Here is a 23096-nt window from a genome sequence, read left to right as displayed (position 1 = left end):
AATTGTTTGTTATTTCGTTGAAAGTCATTTTTACATTAAAGAAGGAAATTTATATAGCATTCCACATCTTTGTGATGTCGTAGGAAACGAGTGGATGGGATTTGGATGAGGTAATAAATCAATCATCATTTTCACTGTATTGAATTCAGATTCTTCTATCCTTAACGTGGAAAATGTGAGACAATCTCATAATTCTAGCTCTCAATTCTAATCAACTTTGTTCGAAAAAATTTTTCGTAAACGTAATATTAAGAAAGCACAATTATTCTATTTTCCCCTGACCTAAATAATTTGGAAAATTATGATTTGTTTATTCATGTTTCATAGAATGGTATTCAATTTTCTTTTGATTGTTAGACAGGCTTCATGAAAATTCGACGCAGGACAATTGTACTCATGAAAACCGCCTTACTTTATCCCTTCGTTCGAGACATTCTCCATGTTCGAGTTCTCATTTTCGATTCAAGATGTCGTCTATGCTTTTTTTTTAGAGAGGATCAGTCTACCAAAAGATGAATGAAATTGCAAGAATTGGAAAAGAGATTTCGTGACAATTTTGGTCAAAAAAATTATTAGTGTGTGTATCTATTGATGATGCTGCCTGTAGATGCGCCAATTCCTTAATTACGTCGAAATCATAATTCGCGTGACATTTCATTCACACATTATTTTCAGAAATAATCAAGCTGAAGTTGGTGGTCTGAAAAATTTTTAATTTTGAACTGACAGCCTTCTCTCAGCATTCCTCATACCTTATCTTCTCAAAACATTGCAGAGGCGCAAGATCTTGGCAATTTCCTTACAAGATAACGCCCCGAATGACGAGCCAGTCCTCGTTTACCTCGGCTGTGGAATTACGGTGACGCAGCAAGTGTGCGAGAACTTACCCACTCCTCAAAGAGCATATATACCTGAGAATAATGAGACAATTACTTACAATTAGTAGAAGAGGAGGTGACAAAGTGGGCGGTAGATGCTAAGGGATTAGGGATAGTAATTCGTCGTACATATAGTTCATCCAGGCACTTATTCCGGGTGTGCTCGAGTCAACTGATAGCACACAGAGAGCGTCCCAACTCCCCGAGGGTCTTTGATGGTGTCGGGCAACTACCGCTACATGAAATTCCAGAAAAGTTTTTCGGCGAAATTATGAGAAGCGAAATTCTTCAAAAATATGGGGAAAATTTTCAATTTCAAGGGAGATTGGATAATGAACATTTCTGGAAGTTTTCATTATAAAACATTGATAAATCTCTTTTTCCACTGTGTTGACTTATTAAAATAGTTTACGAGTTCACAATTAACAATGAAATGAATGAATGTGGGCTTAATGTTTACGAAGAATCAACAAATGTTATATAGAAAAATAAGTGATTTATTCGCTTGATACCCGCGACGATTACATAATCCCCATACGACCCTTATATAGCCTTATGAGCCTGACCCTTACGACCGATATGAATTACGTAACATTAACTACTGTGACCCTCATATGGCCCTTTTATAACCTGCATATGATCTTTATTATACCTTCAGCCAACACTGTCCCAGTTTTGGTTCAGCATCCCTTGTCTTACTGCTTGTCGCCAAGCTTCACCTAGGGCTGGGTCAACATTCGTCGACCTCTTTTGACCCTACCTGCGTATAACCTCCACATGACCTCTTTATGACCCTTACCCTTAGGGTTATACCCTTATGAATCTGACCCTGATCCTTCTAACTCTTACACGCAGGTGTCGGTTAAATTTCTATGGCCTTTATTTTTTCTCTTCATATAGAGAGATGGAAAGATATAGCGGAACATATTTTGTCACAAAAATTGGCTTACAGGTCCACGACTGGAGCATCAACCTTATCATTAATTTCTAGAAAAACTCACCACTAAAAATGGTCGTAAATAATGACCAAAATGACCGTCCCCTGTTCCCATAAATTAAAAATATTACTCTACCAGACAGTCAGGAAGTTGCCAAGCATATTCTTTGTGTTGAAAAACATGAAACATACTCTTGCTGTAATTCAATTCTTCACAAGGAAGAAGTAGTACCACCCAGAGGATAATGGTCGAGGATTAAAACATCTGTATCTCTGATCCTCTCGGACGTTCACTGGACAGAATTAATGTTGCGCGTTGACGTGGTCATCTGACCAGTGGATCAACACACACACACACAAACACATCCTTTCTCCATTCGCTGTGCTTCCTTGAGCTGTCAGGCGTCTCTTCGTAGTAATAATTCTCGCGGTGGTATCTCTAGCTGCCCCGTCTTGAGTAGTAGAACTGCAGGGGGGCTTGTTCATTTGCTAGCAGTGGAGCGTCTGGTGACAATGCTTGGTCATAAAGTACCCTTGTATTCAGAGGAACCACTAGCTAGGAGGTAGAGTCCTCGGGAGGAGCATTGGTCATCGTGTGCCACTGCTAGTAGTTTATACCAACGTACAAGGGATGAAAGGTAGCTCTCTTGAGAGATATCTGGGAAGACAATCATACGAAATAAAAAAATTGGAGTTATTTAAACGTCATTCTCTCAATCTTTCAAAACAATCCGTTCCAATGCTCAACATTTTTAAATCAATATCATTTCATGATTTACAGAATTGTTTCATTTGAAGTTCAATGTGCAGGGGAAATTTTTCAAAGTAAATTGTTAGGCAACGAATTCTTTTCCCGAGAATTTTGGCCGGAGAGAGAAAATTTGGTCACCGATAAAGACTAGAAAAGAAAACGCGAAAGCGAATCATCTTAGTTGCTTCATCTTGCGCCCAGTCTCTTCATACACTTCCAGTAAACATGCCATGAAATGAATAATTTCTCTTTTTTTATATAGACCGGAGGGAACGGTTCACTGCTCCCTATCTTGTGTGATGACTTCAATCTTATTTAGCTCAACAAATTCCAGAATAAAATCGACCGTCCCTTGAAAATTTCATACATATATCCACTTCCTTCCTCTTCCCACGAATAAACGATAGTAGAATTGGTGCTACGAGAAGGGGTTAGATGAATGCAGTACAGACGAAGGGGTTGGTACGGTGCCCTGGTTCGCCGCGTGCAACGAATTAGTCGTCAAGAGAGTGTAAATGGCACCGGTGGGATTGTACGTAAATCATCTAGCCCATGGCTTATGCCCTGGGATGGTATTCTGAAAATGAACGGGGTATATACAGCGTATCTATGTGTGTGTGTATGCTCCGACGTGAAATGAGGAAAAATGCTTGACCCGGATTGGCCTTCCTGGAAGGCAGAGTGCGACACCCGACAGCTGGGTGAGGAGAGAAAAAAAAAGATACTGGAACATCGCGTTGGTTGTGCTTATGTATGTGTGACGCGCACCAGACGCACCAACGACCTGGAAAGCTCGTAAATAATACAACGGTGAACTCATTATATATGTTGTTCCGCATAATGCGTGGGAGTTATTCCGGATGACGTGGATAGGGTCATTTGTGGATCACTCGTATCATCACTTAAATAAGGTAAGTATGTATCAGCTATATTTTTGTTCTAGATCCTATGACATGGAGAGATAGTATTTTGCGAGAAACAGACCATTTATTCTATGGTCAAGCCCTAGCGATCTCTAGCATTTCAAGGATTGGTCTAATCTAGGGTCTGCACTGGTTCCCTTAGCCTCGAATACATTACTTTTGCCACAATGTTCGTTGCCAAGCTTCACCCATGGTTCGGCCAGCATTCATCAACCAACTGTTGTCCAGAGTTATGACTTCGAGATTGGCCCAGCAGTTGCTCGGCCCACATGCCAGTATTGGTCCAAAGGTCGACCTGCTGGGCTGACTCAATCCACCATGGTTTATGCCTGATCTCCCACAAGAGATTCAAAATGAGTCAATTTCTGACGTCAAGTTTTGTCATATACCAAAAAAAGATCACACCAAGTCTTGAGGGAGACCGGTGCTTGGCATTACTTTGGGCCAGCACCGGTCGCCCTAGCCTTCAATGTATTACTCTTGCTCCAATTCTTGTTGCTAAGCTTCCCAGGGTTCGGCCAACATTCGTCAACGAAGGTTTATCCCGGGTTATCACTCTCAAATTGTCTCAGAACTGAATCCGCCCAGGTGCTCGCATTGGACCAAGTGTCGACCTGCCGGGCCAAATTTTGGCCCACCGTCACCCATTCCTCATCTCCCACTAGGGTTAAAAAATGAGTCAATTTTTAAACTTGAGTATCATATCATATATCATGAAACGGCCTCACCTCCCAAGCCTTCACTCCACAGTCCACACATAACCTCCGGCCAGCACGGGCCCAGCCTTGGTTCCGCAACCGTTGTTCTATTGCTTGTCAATTAAACTTATTCCAGTGTTATCATTTCCAAATTGGCCCGGTACTCTCCCAACCCTCGATCAACCCTGGTTCATTACTTATCTCCCACTACGGATTCAAAATAAATCATTTTCTAAAGTCAAGCTTCATAACATTAACCAAGAAATGGTCAAATCTCTCGAGCGTTCATTCCATCAACTTAGCATAACCTTCGGCCAACACTAGCCCAGCCTTAGTTCCACGACCGTTGTTGTATTGCTCGGTTGTCAAGTTTCATCTAGGGCTGGGTCAACATTCGTCAACCAAGGTTGTTCCAGTGTTATTATACTTCAGCTTTGGGTCAAGGGTTTTGTCACAGGGCCAATATTCGACAAATTCGTTCTTCGGGTCAAGATTATAAAGGTGTGTTTTACTACGTCATAAAACACGATTATGTGCTCACCTTAATTTCCATCTTGCTTACAAGACGATATTTTATTACTCTCCGATTTCCTTCCCCTCATCTACCGCCGATGTTTTATCACTCTACGTTCACAAAATATTTCTATTTTTTCATCGCTTCTTTCACTGCCACGAGCTGGTGCCCTCGGGTAATCGAATTATTATTTTTCCTTCTGAATATATTACTCGCACCATTGGATCATGAATCTTGCGGCCGTGTTGGGTCAAGCGAAAAGATTAAATCTTTCCACTGTCATTCACTTTCATGTCTCGAATCCCTTACTCTGCATCATTGAACAATATTTCCGGGGTATTTACGCTCGGCTCCGTAAGTAATCTGTAAATAACTTCAAGATATACCTCGTAATGTCTCTCCATTTCTTAATTTGTTGATAGTCACTTGTATTTGAATAAGGAAACTTTATCTAATCTAGAATCACTAATGAAACTTGCTTTTCGTTGTAATGACGAGTTTGGATTTTTCGTTCATGGCAGTAAGTATCAGTGTCGTTTAGGCATCACGTAAGTTCAACATGAGAAATAAATTGGTGAGGTGCGGCTCGTGGCCGCAATGGATTGCAGCAGTTGAGAGTAAGATAAACCTTGTCAATCAATTCAGAATTATAATCCTGACTATAGATTAAGTGTTTTGTTGTAGTGTGAATTGGGAAGATGAGTTGATAGTTCTGTGCTTCATCATTGTAAAAGGTTATAAATTTTTCAGTTGAAAGATGGGAAACTTTTCGTGAAGTCCTTTTGCTCAATTTACCTGTCACCCTCTGCTACTCCATGAGAAATAACTAATTGCTTGAATTATTTCGTCCTATCTCACTTGTAATATTGTTCAACATCAGTTAGATGGCTTTCTCGAATGAACTCATGTGATCTTGAATTATTTTATCCTGATAATTATTGAGATAATAAATGTTTTCGTTTAAAAAATTGAGGCTCGGAGGGCAGAAGTAAAAGTATCCAAATTCTTCTTCGGCTTTCTCTGATTGTTTCACAATCTCATCAATCTCTCGTCTAAAATTAAACTTATGAACATTTGTCCGGAAACAGTTCTTTGCACTTTTTCTTATTGTTGTGTATTGCAGCAATTGAGAGTAATACAAACTCTGTCAATTCATTAATAATCATAATTGTCACTGTCGATTAAATCTTTTATAGTGCAGTGAATTGAAAAGATGAGTTGATAGATTTGCGCTTATCATTGTTGCGTAAAGGAATCTTTTCGAAAATAGCTAGTTCAATACTGGACTAGTAAAAGGTGACAAATTCCTCAGTTGAGAGATGGAAACACTTTCGTAACGACCTTTTGCAAAAAAATGAGGGCTGCAAGAAGGCCTTCTTACGAATTTGGCGGACCCTCACACACAGAAAACGTTGTGCAGATTATCTGCAATCTTATGCAGGTTTTACACATAAGCTCCGCGAACCTCCCACTATGTGTAAAGTCTGCATAGTTATGCATGAAATATGCATAAAGTATGCATGAAATCTGCTAGTAACCAATTGCAGATTATCTGCACTATTTATGCATGTTCCGCCCATAAGAGTTCCGCAGAAAAAAAATCCAGTACTCACCGAATCTTTAACGAATTGCGACTTCAACAATTCGGAATTTCATAGAGAAAGCGAGAAAAAATGGTAAATTCTAAATCAACAATTTAAGGGGATAATGGGACAAAACAGAACAGTAGAGGAAAGTGAAAGAGCGCTGTTTGTTGTATTAGTTTCGACTCTTCATCACGCAGTGGGTAGCTAAGGTTTCAGTTTGTCTCAGCCTCTCCTATAAAAGGTAAATAAGTTGAAGAAAATAAGTACGCACGAAAAAATTTATTAGAAAATCCTCGCAAATTTGCTAGACAGTTCTTTTGAATTGTAAAATAGAAAATATTCTATTGATGCAGTTCCACAGAAGAACGCAAAATCAAAAAAGTCAATTACGGGGATTTTTTCGCTAATTTTTTTCTCCTGAGTGGTATGAGAGTTATTTCTCAGGTTGCATTTTAATGGTTTGAATGAGAACATTGCTGAAACTTGAAAAAGTAAGAATTCATTTTCTTCATATATCCATCACAGACGTTGTTTTTCACGTTTTTAGCTTAGAAATGCCCCTNTTTTAATGGTTTAAATGAGAACATTGCTGAAACTTGAAAAAGTAAGAATTCATTTTCTTCGTATATCCATCAAAAACGTTGTTTTTCACGTTTTTAGCTTAAAAATGCCCCTTGTACCACAGTTTTCACCCGATTTCAACTTTTTTAAAAAATGTTTGCTATACTCCAACGAACAAACCCAAGTATCCGTTTTGCTTTATATTTATCAGATAATGAGAAAATGATTTTTTTAGTTTCTATTTTTTTCCTCTTTTTAGCAAATGCTAAAACTAGTTATTTTTCGTTGTTCCACGTTGTAATCATACGTAATCGAAATATTATAACAAAAAAAAAAATGGGGGAAAACAACGAATTTTAGCATTTGCTAAAAAGAGGAAAAAAAATAAAAAGTAAAAAAAAACATTTTCTCATCATCTAATAAATATAAAGTAAAACGGATACTTGGGTTTTTTCGTTGGAGTATAACGAACATTAAAAAAAAAAAAAGTTGTAATCGGATGAAAACTGTGGTCCAAGGAGTCTTTTTAAGCTAAAAACGTGAAAAATGACGTTTTTGGTAAATATACGGGGCAAAATGGTTCGAGTCTGAAATTTTTCTCACTTTTTTATACATCCCTTCATATATCAAAAGTCATCCAATGGCTGTTGAGGCCGAGTCGAGACTTTCAAATTTCACCGCGGTCTCCCCTTAAAATTTTTTTTTCTGAATGTTGTTTAAAACTTTAGAAATTCCTCGATTATTTTGGGAAACTCAAATTTTATTCAAATTTCCAGAACACCTAAGAATTTTATTCAATTTTTTAGCAATTCCGTGAATTTCTTCAGAGTTTCTAGAAACTCCTTGGATTCACTTAAAATTTCCAGAAACTCCCTGATTTTTCTCGAAATTTCTAGAATCTTCTTGCATTTCCTTGAATTTTCTAGAAACTCCTTAAATTTTCTCGAAATTTCTAAAAACTCCTTGCATTCCCTAAAATTTTCTAAGAATCCCTGAATTTCCTCGAAATTTGTAGAAGTTTCTCAATTCCCTCGGAATTTTTAGAAACTCCTAGAATTCCAACGAAATTTCTAGAAACTCTTTGAATTTCCTCGAATTTTCTAGAAATTTCTTGATTCCCTCGAAATTTCTCAAAGCTCCTTGAATTCCCTCGAAATTTCTAGAAACTCCATGCATTTTCTTGAATTTTCTAAAAATTTCTTGAACATTTTAGAATTTTCTAGAAACTCCTTGAATTCTTCCGAAATTTCTAGAAACTCCCTGAAGTCCCTTGAATTTTCTAGAAAAATCTAGACCTGTAAGTTCAATTTCACAAAACGATTCCTCATAACGAAAGATAGACGTATCCTCATCAAAATTTTGCCCTTATGTGTAAATCATGCCAAATCTGTGTGGAAAGAACAAATAGATGTGCAGATAATCCGCATAAAAATTGTGTATTTCATGCATAGCTGTGCGGATAATCTGCATAACTATGCATGATTCACGCACTATTTATGCATGATTTGCACATAAGATAGTGACTTCGGCTTATGTGTGAATCCCGCATAACTATGCAGATTATCTGCACACTTATGCGGATAGTCTGCACAGCGTTTTCTGTGTGCAGATCCTGAGATATTCCATTAAAATTAATCTGGAAGCTAAATTGTCTTGTCACCGTTTACCATTACTGAAATGATGTGTCGAAATATGATTTTTAATATTGTTCAATATCAAACAGATGTTTTCTAGAATGAGCTCTCGCGACCCTGAATTCTTTCGGGTCGACAATTAAGAAGATAACAGGTCTTTCATAATAAATCGATGCCCGGAGTATAAGAAAAAAAGCATTCCATGTTTTTTTGGGTTTTCTCTAATGATTGTTTCACAATCTTTTCATTCTGTCGTCTAAAATTAGTCTTATGAATGTTTCCGCGTAAACAGTTCTGTTCACCTTTTCTCACTTTCATGAATTGCAGCAACTGAAACTAATACAAACTGTATCAATTCATTAATAATCATAATTTTGCCTGTAGATTGAATTCTTTGTAGTGCAGTGAATTCAGAAGCTGAGTTGATAGATTTGTGCTTTATTATTGTTGTCTGAAAGAGTCTTTTCGAAAATAGCAAGTTCAATACTGGGCTAGTAAAGGGTGACCAATTCGTCAATTAAGAGATAGAAAAATTTTCGTAACGACTTTTTTCAAAAACATGAGGACTGCAGGAATGTCTTCTTGCGATTTTGGCGGTCCCTTAGATCCCGAGATATTCCACTAGAATGAATCGAGAAGCTGAATTGTCTTATCACCGTTTATCTTTACTGTTATAGTTAGCTGATTGATTGAATTGTGGCGTGCTATATAATTTTTAATATTGTTCAACACTAAACCGATGTTTTTTCGAATGAATTTCCGCGGCCTTGAGTTCTTTCGGGTCGATAATTATGAAGATAACAGTTGTTCAATACTAAATCGAAGCCTGAGGGTAGAAGGAAAAGTGTTCAAGACTTTATGTCATGCGTGCGTGTAAAGTGCAGGTTAACAGGGGCGTTTGGAGGTCGGTAAGTCGAATTTTACACGCACCACCAATCGTTCTTCACTTAACAGACGTTCCCAGTTTTACACGCGTCCTATGCTATTTTGCTGGTATTTACGCCACTCATGCCTGAAACCGGCTGGATTACACACTCGACACTTCGCGTCTCGTGTCTAATTCAGCCGGTTTCAGGCTTCGTGACATAAAATTTTGTTCAGTACTTGTTGGGAAATTTCGTCCTTAACGTGGGTGGTTACATCACTCGCCTTCGCCTCATGCTGTAAACCCCACACACGTTAAAGACGATAATACTCGTGAGGTAAGTCGGTTTTAAGTGATTCGTGGTAAGTGCTTCGCCGCACTCGCGTGTAAAATCCGACTTACCTCACTTGTTGTGTAAAATACCATTTCTCAACTTCCACTCATGATTATTTCGGAATTCCATCAATCTCTTTTCTAAAATTAGACATACAACCATTTGCCCATAAACAATTCTTTCCGTCTCTCTTTCATTTCTATATCGGCATCATCACGTGCGTTGATCTATGTAATTTAACCTCATATTTATTGTTTCATTCCAACAATCTTCTTCCAGTATTCTTGATGGCATTCCTGTGCGGTGTGGAAACAGGATGGACATCGCCATCTCTAGCAATCCTTCTGGACCCATTAAAATCCCCAATTCCAATGACAAAGTCAGAGGGATCATGGATCGCATCACTCCTGAACATAGGTCGAGCAGCAGGTAGCTTAATCGGAGCAATCGACGTAGAATTAGTTGGCAGTAAGACATCTGCCCTTCACATTGGCGTAGTTCAGCTAGTAAGCCTAGTCTGCCTCGCAGAAGCTGATACCGTCATTTGGCTCTATGCCTCAAGATTCATTGGTGGAGTAGCAACAGGCATGTTCTTCATCTCTTTCCCCCTCTACATAGGTGAAATTTCTAATCCAAAGATTCGTGGTGCTCTCGTTGGTACAATAGCTAATGGAATGTCGATTGGCTACGTTGTGGGTAACGTGACTGGTGCTTACATGTCGATACCAGCATTTGCCATCTCTATGCTAGCAGTAACTGTTTTGTTTCTCATATCATTCTACTGGCTTCCCAAATCATCGCATCATCTGGTACTGAAGGATCAAATGGAGGAGGCAGCTGCTGCTATCAAATGGTATCAAAGGGATGCCAATGTTCCGAATGAACTGGCATCGCTTCAAAAGTTCATCAAAGACAAGCAGTCGATGACGTTCAAGAATTTGCTGAAAGAATTTATGCTTCCGCATAATAGAATAGCTCTGTTCAAAGTGATAATGGTGTATGTTTTCATGCAATTGAGTGGACTCTATACCGTGGGATTCTACATGGAGATTATTTTGAAGAAAGGAGGGGTAACAGTGATCGAACCGGTGATGGCTGTTATTGTTATAAGCGCGATTGGCTTAGTCGGGGGGTGCGTTGCCATGTTTGCTATTGACAAGTTTGGGAGAAAATTAGTACTGGCTACCTCGGCCATTGGACTTGCAGTTAGTTTAGTTGGCATTGCTATTCATTATCAATTTTTGAAGTGGGGTTGCAATCCTCTATATCTCCAGTGGCTTATTATATTTTCGGTCATTATTCTTGAGTGTTTTATCAACTTGGGAATTGTCCCTATACCCAGCACAATTTTGAGTGAAATTTTTGCACCAAATATCAAAAGTTACTCCTCTTGTATCGCGAATATCATTTCTGGACTCATTGCGTTCATGACAACACAAACTTACCAACTATTTATTGATTCGATCGATTACTATGTTTATTATATTTACGCCTTGATGATGATATTATTAGCTATTTTCACTATGACACAGCTGCCGGAGACGAAAGGTAAAACGTTGCAGGAAATTCAAAATATGTTGATGAAGAAGTGATAGAGCTTCGTTCATAGCGTCAATTGCTCGTAATTTAGTGTGGTATGTGGTTGATATTGTTGACACATGTCCGATAAGATCTTTATTGAGACTACTGATGATCTCAGGGAAGGTTAATCTGAATTCAATTGCCTCTTCGAAGTATCTTGCACATTCCATTACATACCATTCCAATGTAATACATGTGACCTGAATAACAATTATACATGATAATTTTTAAGACATAAACTCTTATTGTACTGTGATACCGTGCGCTGAAATACATCCGAAGATTGTTCCTTTCACAATGAAATGCTTTTTTCATACTTTCTTTGTTCTTCTTGAACTGAAGGGCCAATGTAACTCTCTATGTTATGTAACTCCCTTACATGTATTATAAATAATAGATAAATCAAAAATGTTTTTTCATAAGATATACTTTTTACTTCGACGACCGAGTGAACCTTCAATATCAATGAATCGTTCTGTTTTTCGTGTCAATATTTTTTTCCTCAAGTGGAATTTTTTTTGCTGCAGTCGACATGAGAGAAGAAACATCACAACTGCTGCTACTATCCAATATATTTGTAACTTGCTGACATCTTTCAGTTACTTAGTGGAAAATAGTGGGAAGGAATAAAAGCATCTCACCTTCTCATATATCTACGTTGAATTTATACGAGACGACAGTGTCACAGTTATGGGGTGAGTGTCGAAGTTGTAGATAGATAGAAGTTTAGTTTTCCACCTTCTGGCGCAATGGATTTCCAAGTAAGTAGGATTCTTGGTGAAAAGGATAGTGGTGGAGAGGGGAGGAGATGGGCCGCGCCCTCGACGCGTTTGCTGTCTGCCGATGGCTTCCTGTTCCTTTTATGTATATATTATGTAACACGTTACTTGTGTATAGCTTACAGCATGCATTATTTCAAAGCTAAATCGTTCGTGAATAATGTACTCTATGAATCTTCGGTTCTTCCTGAAAATTGCTCACGGTACCTTGGCACACCCATTAGGTGGGATCAAACTTTCTCGTCGATGATAATATCGCGGTATAACCACTAGATGATATATTCCGGAGATATATGAGGTCTCGGATGTTTTTTGTTTGCTGAATGGGAAGAAATCAGATGTGGGGATTAAATAATTCTTATATATTTTTTTTTGTGAAAAGATGATGGAGGGAAATTGAAAATTGGACTAATCACTTTTGTAAAGGGGAGGATCTAGAATATGAATTAACCAAAAGTTCACTTTCCCAAAGTTGATTTAACCAGGTTTTTTTGACGAAGTTTTTTAGACGTGCGCCTACAAAATAAATAATGAATTGTATACTATAGAAGAGAATGATGTGTAAACTGACTATTTGAAAGCATCTTGCCAATTTATTCGCTCTCATGATCACCTTTTCTCAATTCAAAATTCTCTTCCCTCTTGAAATCATCCCAAAACAGTTTCATTACAAACAAAATTATTTGCTTGGAATAGTTTTCCGGCATCAATCAACATGAGATTAGATGATCACCCTGCCAAACTCAATTTTTGCTATTCGTTGGAACGAGAGGCGGCATCTTCGATAATCATATCTGGCAGGTACTTCTCTCGTAAATCCGCAGAATGGTGTCGTTATCGTCGGACAGATACGAGGAGCTATGTGCTCCCAACAGACCTCGTAGATAGTTGCATTCTGACACATCTACCGTCGTCACAGATTGCCGTATTTCCTCATTAATCGCCTAGACTGAAACCCACATAAGTTTAATTGAATCTGCGATACAGGATTGATCCGGCAATTTTCTTAAGAACTTCCAGTGAGGAAACTTGAATCTTTTACATATACCTTCAAGTTTTTCAAAATTATTCGAGAGGAAAAAAGTTTGGCTGGGAAAAGTTGAAGAGAAGGACAGCAGTTTTTAGTTTCTAATTTTACTCAAATGGTAAAACACAATCACTCAATAAAATTCAATCTTCGTAACATAACCTACTGCCCTCATCATTCAAGACTCAGCAGTTCACTCATATCCTAACGAATGTCTGTAGCAGGAAAAGTCACTTAGCCTAATGGTCGACTGTAGATGATACCGGATGTTTTCTGTTGGGGAATTTCTGCATCAATTTTGCGTATTTTTTCAGTAAAATTACATGAAAATTATTTATTGTTATATTATTATTGAAATCTTAATCCCTTTCATGCCTTTGAAAAAATCCAGAGCTTTCATCCAAGTCATAAAACCATAACCATTTCATACGACGCAATAAACCTAAACCGGAACGCAACAACTGGTTTCAACTTGGCTATAAACTAACGTTGAAAACTGAAATTGTAAAGCTCAGTCGCTAAACAAAATTCAATCTACCGCCCTCATCATTCAAGTCTCATCAGTTCGCTCACATCTTAACGAATGTCTGTAACAGAAGAAGTCACTTAGCGGACTGGTTCACTGTGTTAATTTTATCCGCTATTCGTAGCAAATGGATTGCATTGGTTCATCCAAATAAAATCGATGAACGTGTAATTTTTGCCGATCGTCAAAGATCAAGATCAATGATTCCTAGACTATTCTATTGATTTAACAAAAGTTTTCGGGTTAAAAAAAAATTCAGTATAATATTTTCTGCAGAACCTAATTTCTAATGCCATCCAAAAGATAGTTTGTCCCAGACATTTCGCAAGGGTGAAAAATTCCACTGCAAAAGCAGAAGAGAGTTAACCTGCCAGCGGGTTAACACCGGACTGGATTTACGATCTTCCAATCGCTCAACTCACCCCACCCTTCCTCATCGCCTCTTCCCCAGCGAATTCAGCAGTTTTCCATTCGTCCATATAAGTTATTGCAACAGCTGTTCATTTCATTTATTGAAATGACTGGATCTTTCTGTTTCACCTTGAAAAAATCTATAGATATTCTTGCTTTGATGCCCACACCGGTGATATTCATGAAGGTTTAAAGGAAAGTTTCGCGTTAATAGAGTACCCTGAAGTGAGTTGTAGACGAGCAAAGCACTCGAGGGCATAAGTGGCCTCAGTTCTCGAGTTCCATGCTCCAGAACTGGCACAAGGGGTGGGATACGAGCTTACAGTTCAAAGCTTACGCCGGAAACCTTCCCTCTTCTACTGCCTACGCTCTCCTATTTCGTATCGCGCTCGTTATGTCATTACTTCACCATTCGCGGGTGAATTTCAATTCATAACTGTTACTCGGGTCGGGTCTCGATAATATTGTTCAAATGCTTCTCTTAGATGGGACTTTATCCGGGAGCTTGCAGTGGGGTGAAGTAATTTGAGGACGATATTGGATTGGATCAAATCGTGTCAAGTTCGATTTTAATTGATTGGAATTTCCAATAATTTTCAACTTTATGTCTTTATTCTTTCAATTTAATTCATTAATTTCTTAAGTTGTTCATTTTGATTCAGTCGTTTATTTAATCGCTTTTGGACTTTAATAACTGCCTATTGAACTTATTCTGGAGACCAAAAATAAAGTGAATGCAACAATTGAGAATTTTCCTGAGTAGACTGTTATTCTCCTCAGGACAGCCCATCAGCAAGAGACAACAATATTTGATCTAGGGGGAAATCAGCGCTTCAATCTTTAATGTATGATGATGATATTCACAGAATTTCATTGTCTTCCGCTGCATGAGAGGAAACATTCTCCGGATATAATTTAGTAAAAGTCATGGATTCATGTAGAGTATTCCATTAGCCCAACCGAAATCCCGCTTTCCTATCGAAAATTTCCTTCTAAGCGCCTAGATACTCGCAAACAACACTTGAAACTCCCACTTCATGTGCCGGTGCATTTTTCTCCAAATACAGGATATTGAAATAACTGAGGTGAACCGTTAAGCCAACATCCCTGTAGATCGATAAGAGCCGTTGTGGATTACCGGAAGTTACTCCTAGAAAATTTGGGTCACCGCTATTTCCCCCCTCCACCTCTACACACTCCGAAAACCCCTTTCGTTCAACCTGTATACACGATTTGGCCGCCCACCAATACCGTTCGCTCCCCTCGTATTTCAGCTCAACTCAGTCATGACGCATGGCTTGAACTTTGCTACTGTTGTCTATGGCAGATTGGAAAATTTGACCGCATTCAATGCGTTACTTATTGACTGCTTCGCGTGCCAATACATCTTGCGGTAATATGGTGCACTACCTCACTCAATTGATTTGACTTAAAAAATTGAAAACTTCTGGTAATTTTTTTAAAACTATTGTTTGCCGTATAGATTATTTCCGAAGTTGATCGGAAAATTGGTCTTGGTTAAGATGAATTAATTTGTTTCCACCACAACACAAAATTGCTCAAATGTGAAAGCAACCGCTCCTCGCTTTTAACCCACGACTCTACACTCGTCCTGGAGACTCAATTCATCACAACACCAAAACATGACTGAACAAATTCCAACTTGTGTGCATGAATTCTATAAATCTTCCGCCATAAAACATTGCTGAGGCTCGAGGCATCTGTGTTGGGTTTTTATTAGTTCATATTTTTTTAGAATTCAGCTAATTGTTTGTACTTCTAAACCATTTTGTTTGATGTATAAATTATTGAAATGTATTTTCAGTCATGCATTGTACCACATTACCTATCTTGCAATTTTGTTTGGGACCAAAATCGCCGAGAATTTCCTCCTTCGGCTATCTAAAACAGTCGATGAAATTAAAAATTTATTTGCAATTAAAAGATGAACAGTTAAATTGAAAATAATAGGTAGCTTCTTGGAGAATGGCAATTGAACGACCAACCTTTATCAGATTGTAACCCCTCGACGCTGTGAGTGCTGTTTCGCCCTCAATACAGTAAATAAAGCTAATGCAATTGCTGATGGTGTACGTTTTATAAAGTTAATGAAGTTTAATCCCATTGTCATAATTGAGTTGTCCAACTTTACGGTAAATCTTTTTATGAAATTTCTCAGAAAAACTGAATTTGTTTATTGTCCATTCTCCTTCTCGTCACAATCTCTCAGAATAAATAGTTCAAAGTTTTCAATCGAAGGGGAACCCGATGATGGAATGAAATCACCGGCGAATAGTTTCCATTCTCCGAGTGTAAAGATGAAAACGATTTAATTACCTGGAATCACTCATTCATTTCTTCATAGTTATTTCTTCCTGAATCTGCTGTAGTGACTTGCCTTTTGTTTCGGGCATACATAAGATAGCAAATGGCACGGCACTTAAAATAATGGCAGCATAAATCCAGTAGACGTATTTTTGTCCGAGTATGTCCACAAGGGGTTGGAATGTCTTACTGCAAATAAACGCGAATAAAGCACCAACAACGCTAGCGGCACAAGCAGCTACACACTTTATAGCCGGTGGAAATATCTCGCTCAGTACAGTACTTGGTACAGTCATAATTCCAGTGAATGCACTCAACTGGAATATAACAAGTGAAGCTATCGGTAATATTTCCAGTTTCGATGGATCATGACCATTATCAAGAAGTGTGAAATGGATTTCTAATATTGTTAGACCGCTTGCTATCCCGATACTAGAAGCGACGAGGAAAAGTCGACGGCCAAAGTAGTCAACCAGATACATAGAAATAATCGCGGCAAACATCGTGATAGCTGATATGATGATGACAGTTGTCGAAGGAGTGATTATAGTTGATTGAGCATCTTGGAGGATCATCTCCATGTAAAAAATTATCGTGGTGAGTCCACACATCTGCATGTACATGAAGAGAATCAGAACGATGTAGAGAGCTTTTCTTAGTTCGACTCGCTTGAACTCCTTTATCTTTTCGAAGAAGCTTTGACTATTGGAGATCTCCACGTATTTCTTCAATGAAGAGTATGCCACGTTGACATCGCAGCCTCGCTCATACCAGGTGATCGATGCCTTCACCCTGTCTACGTCCTCCAGCAGGATCAGATGATGCGGAGACTCCGGAAGATAGGCGAACATGACGATAGCTGTTATGCATAGCCCGAGAAAAATGAAACTAGATGTTTCGAGGTCAACGTAGGCGCCGATGATGCTCGTCATGAGACCCCCCATAGATAAACCACTGAGGGCTATGCCGATGAGTGACCCTCTGATGCTGGGGTCGGCAATTTCCCCGATGTATAAAGGAAAACAGCTGAAAGCCATGCCCATACCCATCCCACCAATGATTCTCCCGATATATAGCCATACAACGGATTGAGCTAGGGCTGTGAGAATCCAACACGCGGCGATGGGTAAACAAGTAATCAGAAGACTAGTCTTGCTACCGAAGATATAGACCGATGCACCTCCGGCTACTGCTCCCATCATTCGGCCGAGATTCATTACTGAGGCGATCCATGATGCTTCGTCCAGGGTCAGAGAGAGGGTAGAATTTCCAGAGGTTAATTTGGCTAGATATGGGGAGCTCCAAGTGCCGATGCAGCCGAGTTGAATTAGTGCCAATGTCACTGGAAATTAATCAATGATTATTTTCAGTTATACCGCAAGAGAAACCAGACAAGACAAGACAATACAGGAGGATCTCGAAGAGAAGAAAACTTTGAGACAGAAAATGAAATGAATTCGACTGTGAATAATTTCCCGTATTTTTCATCCTAAGAATTCTTCTGAGTCATTTTTTTCTGTGCTTTCATCCCTAAAGCTTCATTATTTTGACTCCTTGATGGTTATGATGAAGGATCATCACTGTTCATAACGATGTTTTCTTTTTCTCCCACTAATCTTTGGTTAGGAAACAACACGCAAAATTAGCGGCAGTTATTGATACCTGAGTATAAGGTTATAGAGAGAGCAACGCGAGCCACGTGAGCAACGAACGACATTAGTAAGAGAGAGGGGAGTCAACATAAGTTCCAGTTGACAGGTCCTGCGACCTAATGTCAATTCTTACGAACCTCCCGTGAAGGGTCGGCTGGCGCCCGACTATTGAGCGATAGAGACGGCTAAAAAGTAGTTTGGATTTTTCCTGAGTGAACAACCCGGGAAAATATCCTTACAAAATGGCGCCCGACGTGGGGCCACGCCAATGGAGTAGAAAAGAAAACCCTGGAAAATGGGTAAGTGAAAATTATCGCATAGATAATACGAGCAGAATCGAGAAAATTGATTCCCCTCGAATGTAACGAATTTTATTTATTCCTTGAAAAGGGGAAAATAGAATTCAAAATGCACGAAATTTTTGTCAGGGGGAGAATTTCTCAGAAACTCGATGTTCTGTCTCCTCGACACCCGGGGGAGACGACCTTGAGAGGACGAGTTTATTTTCCCCGACGAAAATTCGAAAGTATTGATTTTTCGTTTGGGAGGGGTTATTCCGGCTGCTCTGGGTGCTGTTCTCCTCGTCACCCGGGGGGGGGGGATGGTCTCAGGCGCGGGAGATTCCCTTTCCTCGACGTCAGCGATGCCGCCACCAGCACCAGTAGTAAGGGCGGAGGAAACGGCCGGACCCTGGGAAAGGAAGACGGGGCGAAAAACCCTCGTCAAACCTCCCTCCAGGAGATCAGAGACCCCCTCCCGAAGCCCGAAGCCGAGGAGCAGAGCTCCAAAGTTAAGGGACGAGGGATAAAGGGAGCAGCGAAAGAGGTGGGACCGCAAGGCTACACTGGGCAGGGCACCGGGGCAGTGACGNCCGCAAGGCTACATCGAGCAGGGTACCGGGACAGGGATAAGGCGCACCTACGCCGAAGTCCTGCACGGGAAGAGGACGGAGAGCTCAGGGCCGAAAGGCTCTGAGAGAAAAATTCCCCCAGCCGCAGCGCTGGAGCCCGACGCCAAAGAGGCGACCTCCGAGGCCAAGGGCAAACTCCCTTCAACAGGGAGGAGGAAGGGGAAGAGGTGAGGGGCGCAAAACCCTGAAGGAAAGAACCCCGAAACAGAGGCACGGAGCATTCACCTCCAAATACTCCAGCACGGGGGGGAAGGACCCATAGAGGCGGTTGGGGCGAAAATCCCCAAGCGTAAGGCCTGTGAAGACGAGAGGATGGATACAACATCCCCTCTCGTCGACGAGGAAACCCCCAGGCAGGAGGAGAAGAGGAGGAAACTCCCGCAATCCCTCATTCCAGCACGCCTGTGCTGGAACTGCCGGAAAACGGGACATAAGGGCAGAGATTGCCCGGAGGCACGAAGGCCCCACTGCCGAAGGTGCGGCATCCCGTGCAGCGAGGAATTTTGTGCCTCCTGCACCAAAAAATGGGAAGCCATGGGCCCATGGGTGCCTGAATTCGGGCAGAATGTGCCTCGGGACACCCTTAAACTGCTGAGGAAGCAGCAGAAGGCGGACGCCAAAGCGAGGGAGAAACCACGCCCTCCCAAGCGAGCCCCGGAGGCCGGAAGGCCCTTCCAGAGGGGGCCGGGTTACGTGGCTCAAGGAGAGCACGGGAAAGGACCTCGGTTCATTCCCCTGCAACCGAGGAAGCCGGCAAAACTGGGTAAGATCGCCCGGACGGAGCGGAGAGCGAGGGAGAGGGCTGAAAAGCTCGCTCAAGCTCAGCCGATGGAGGAGGATGAACTCCCAAAGGCTGAGGGGACCGAGAGCGAGGACTCCGCCTGAANCCCGGAGGCCGGAAGGCCCTTCCAGAGGGGGCCGGGTTACGTGGCTCAAGGAGAGCACGGGAAAGGACCTCGGTTCATTCCCCTGCAACCGAGGAAGCCGGCAAAACTGGGTAAGATCGCCCGGACGGAGCGGAGAGCGAGAGAGAGAGCGCTGAAAAGCTCGCTCAAGCTCAGCCGATGGAGGAGGATGAACTCCCAACGGCTGAGGGGACCGAGAGCGAGGACTCCGCCTGAAAAGGCGGGAGGAGGAGCTCGGTAACCGAAGTTTTGGACAGGGGAGGGCACTTTCGCTCTGCTCCCCGCCCATTTCTTTTCGGTTGGGAGAGAGGTCTGGTCCGAAATGACCAGGACGGTACGGACTCATTTATGGGTGGCATGAACGCCGAAATTCACTTCCGAGTGAATAGAAGGCGAAGGAAAGGGGCGAAAGCCCCAAAACAAATAATCCACACGTGCATGCAAATCGGGTAGTAGGCGCCATCTAGCGCCTCCCCGATAAAAAGTAACAACCGTCGGTAACCCACCACGGTTGAATGGCAGTCGGTAAAGTAGGAATCTTCCCTACCGACTGATGAAAAAGGTACCGGTTGGTGAGCAATGCCACTAGATGGCGCCACCTCAGTTGAAAAATACTGAAAAAGCCGAGAAAGGTTCTCTTAATTGGGAAAACACCCCCCAGTACTGCCAAAGGCGGGAAATGGAGTGTTTTTCAAATACAAAAGAGGGAAAAGCCCAAGAAAGAGCGAGAAAGAGGAAAAAGTGCCTGAAAAGGCAGGGAATACCCCCAAAATGTCCATAAACGCCCGAAAATGGCGAAAAATATAGGGGCAAAACAGTTAATCACCCAGAACTAGGGAGTTTTCGTTCAGAAATACTCACTAGATGATCCTGGGGATTTATAGGGGCTTTTACTAGATAAGTAAAATTCCCCAAAGAGCCTCCAGAGTAGCCGCCGACCCAGAGAAGGGGGCGCCACATACTCGGAGAAGGAACAAGAGTAGGGAGGACCCCCCACTCTGTACTGCAGAGTATAAAAGGAGCTGCAGAGCTCCCAGAAAACTCTTTTCTGTCGTAAAGGCAGAGGTTGAATAAGCCTCCTGACTTTACGGAAGACTCCCTGGGCTAGAAATGGCGCCGAAGAAGGATTTGCTGAATAAGCAAACGGAAGGGGGGGACGAGGAGGAAACCCCTGAGACCTCGGTAGGACCGAAAGGTTCAGAAATGGATCCCGAAAGGGGAGCCAAAAAGAAGACGCAGAGGAAACGCACAGGAGAAGTGACGACCTCGGAAAGTAGTGGTGGAGAATCCGAGGCTGAAAAAGTCTCGAGATCGAAACCAGAGAAAAAGGGGCCGCTCTCAGAGGAGGAGAGGGCTAAAAGGCCAATCAGTCCATTGGTGACGGATTGGAGCCTTCCCTTGCCGAAGGACAGGCCAGGCCAAGGGGCCGAAAGGTCCTCAGAGGACCTAGCCTCGCGAATGGCAATGCTGAGAATCTTCGCTGAGGAAGCGAAGAGGCTAGAAGAGCAGGTCCGGATTTCAGGACTGATTGGAGCTGCAGCCCCTCCCCGCAGAGGGCGAGGGAGACCGAAAGGCAGCAAAACCACTAGCCGAAATGCTAGTGGAGCTACGACGCCGACGGAAGGAATTCCGGGCGTTACGGTAACGAACGCCACGCCAACGGCTGAGGAAATACTTGCTCAGGTGCAGAAACTGAGCAGGGAACTGAGGGGACAATTGGGGCCAGCAATGGCCAACCCTCAACAGAAGGTCCGAGAACCAGAGCCTGAGGTTCCGAGGCAGTCTCCCACAAATCCTCCAGGGCGAACAGCCCTAGGAAATGATTATGGGGAAAATGAAAGATACGCACGCCGCAGAGAGCGTCGTAGGCAAGCCTCCGAGTCAAGCACTACGGAGAGCGATTTTTACGGCCGCGAGGATCGTAGAAATCGTTATGAAAGCTCTGGCAAAGCCCTGGATTATTTAACCAGGTGGGGCATATCGTTCTCTGGGCAACCAGATGAAGACGTGGAGGATTTTATCTCCGCGATTGATGATACGAGAGACGCAATCCGAGTTAGGGAAAGCGATCTCGTGAAGATCCTGAAAGGGGGCCTCAAGGGGAAGGCCCTCACGTGGTATCGCCACGTGGAGGTTTTCTCTTGGGAAGACGCATGCCGCGCCCTCCGTGAAAGATTCGGAGCGCTGGATTTCCAGCAGGCGTTGCACAAGGAAATTTCCGACCGCCGGCAAGGCGCGGAGGAAAGTGTAGGAGCGTTCATAGCGAATATGAACGGCTTATTTGGACGCACTCGACCCCTGTGGTCCGAGGAGAAGCAGCTTACGTACATCTACAACAATATGTTGCCGAAGTACATAGTTGGCTACACCCTCGGCCCCGCGTCGAGGTTGAAAGAATTGGAGAGGCACGCTTTACGTCAGGAGAAATTAATTCTCTCCGAGCTGACGTGGCGACCCCCTCCAAAACCAGAACATGCCCTGTGCCCAAGCTTCGCATACCGAGCTATGTCCAAAAAATCTCGAGCTTCGTGCAGAAAGACCCGAGGCAGCACAGAGGCTATGAGAAGCCATCTCTGAGGGCACTCGAGATGGAAGGGCACAACGAGCCCATAGAGACTGTAGAAGTCATCTATGACGAGCTCGGATTGCAGGAAACTGAAGCAGCACACGCCTTGCAAAGCCGTGATGCTCCGTCAGGGAGGGGTGGACGTGCTGGTTTCACCAGGCACTTGTTGGTGTGTCGCAATTGCGACCGAGTAGGCCACACGTTCAGGTTTTGCACCGCCGAAAGAACCGTATTTTGTTACGGATGCGGTGCCAAAGGCGTGCACTTGCCAGAGTGCCCAAAATGCCGTCCAAAAAACGGGAAACCGGCAGCGTAAATGACGAAAATTCGTCTGCGCCGCCGGAAATCTCGGAGAATTTGGAAAGAAACCCAGTGGAAGAGGCGGAAAATTCCTCAGAAATTGTAGGAAGGGAGATCTCAGGGCAGAATCATAGCCCAGAGGTCGAAAAAACTGCTGTACAAAGGGTAGAAATGCCCGCGGCAGTGGCAGAGGAGTCTCGAGAGGAGGGGAGAGTGGAAAAACTCTCTCTGGAATCCCTGACGGACCCCATTGCATTGTCATCGCCGGAGATAAGCTCTGATCTGGAGTTTATCAATCAGGCGATGAAAGAAGGAAAGACATTTGCCTTTCACGTGAATATCGAAAGTCACGAAAGGAAAATACGCGCTCTAGTGGACTCAGGGGCATCTCGTACCTTCGCTGGAGAAGCGGGGATCGAGCTGCTGAGCGAGC

At 42.2% G+C, this 23096-nt stretch overlaps 2 protein-coding genes across 7 annotated transcripts in view; both read left to right on the top strand.

Annotated features, from left to right (window-relative positions):
• Positions 1–23096, top strand: part of LOC107048707 (disks large 1 tumor suppressor protein) — a 616903-nt gene that overhangs the window by 45430 nt on the left and 548377 nt on the right. The window lies entirely within an intron of this gene.
• LOC107048717 (facilitated trehalose transporter Tret1-2 homolog) lies at positions 5243–11565 on the top strand. The gene is made up of 2 exons (XM_015272055.1): positions 5243–5318; positions 9961–11565. Exons 1-2 carry the CDS (start codon positions 5261–5263, stop codon positions 11271–11273), a joined length of 1371 nt encoding a protein of 456 aa, XP_015127541.1. The 5' UTR covers positions 5243–5260; the 3' UTR covers positions 11274–11565.

The sequence above is a fragment of the Diachasma alloeum genome, unplaced genomic scaffold (genome assembly GCF_001412515.2).
Source record: "Diachasma alloeum isolate Michigan unplaced genomic scaffold, Dall2.0 Dall_scaffold_00196, whole genome shotgun sequence".
NCBI lineage: Eukaryota > Metazoa > Arthropoda > Insecta > Hymenoptera > Braconidae > Diachasma > Diachasma alloeum.
The sequence above is the reverse complement of the archived record's forward strand: the minus strand, read 5'-3'. Positions and strand labels throughout refer to the sequence as shown.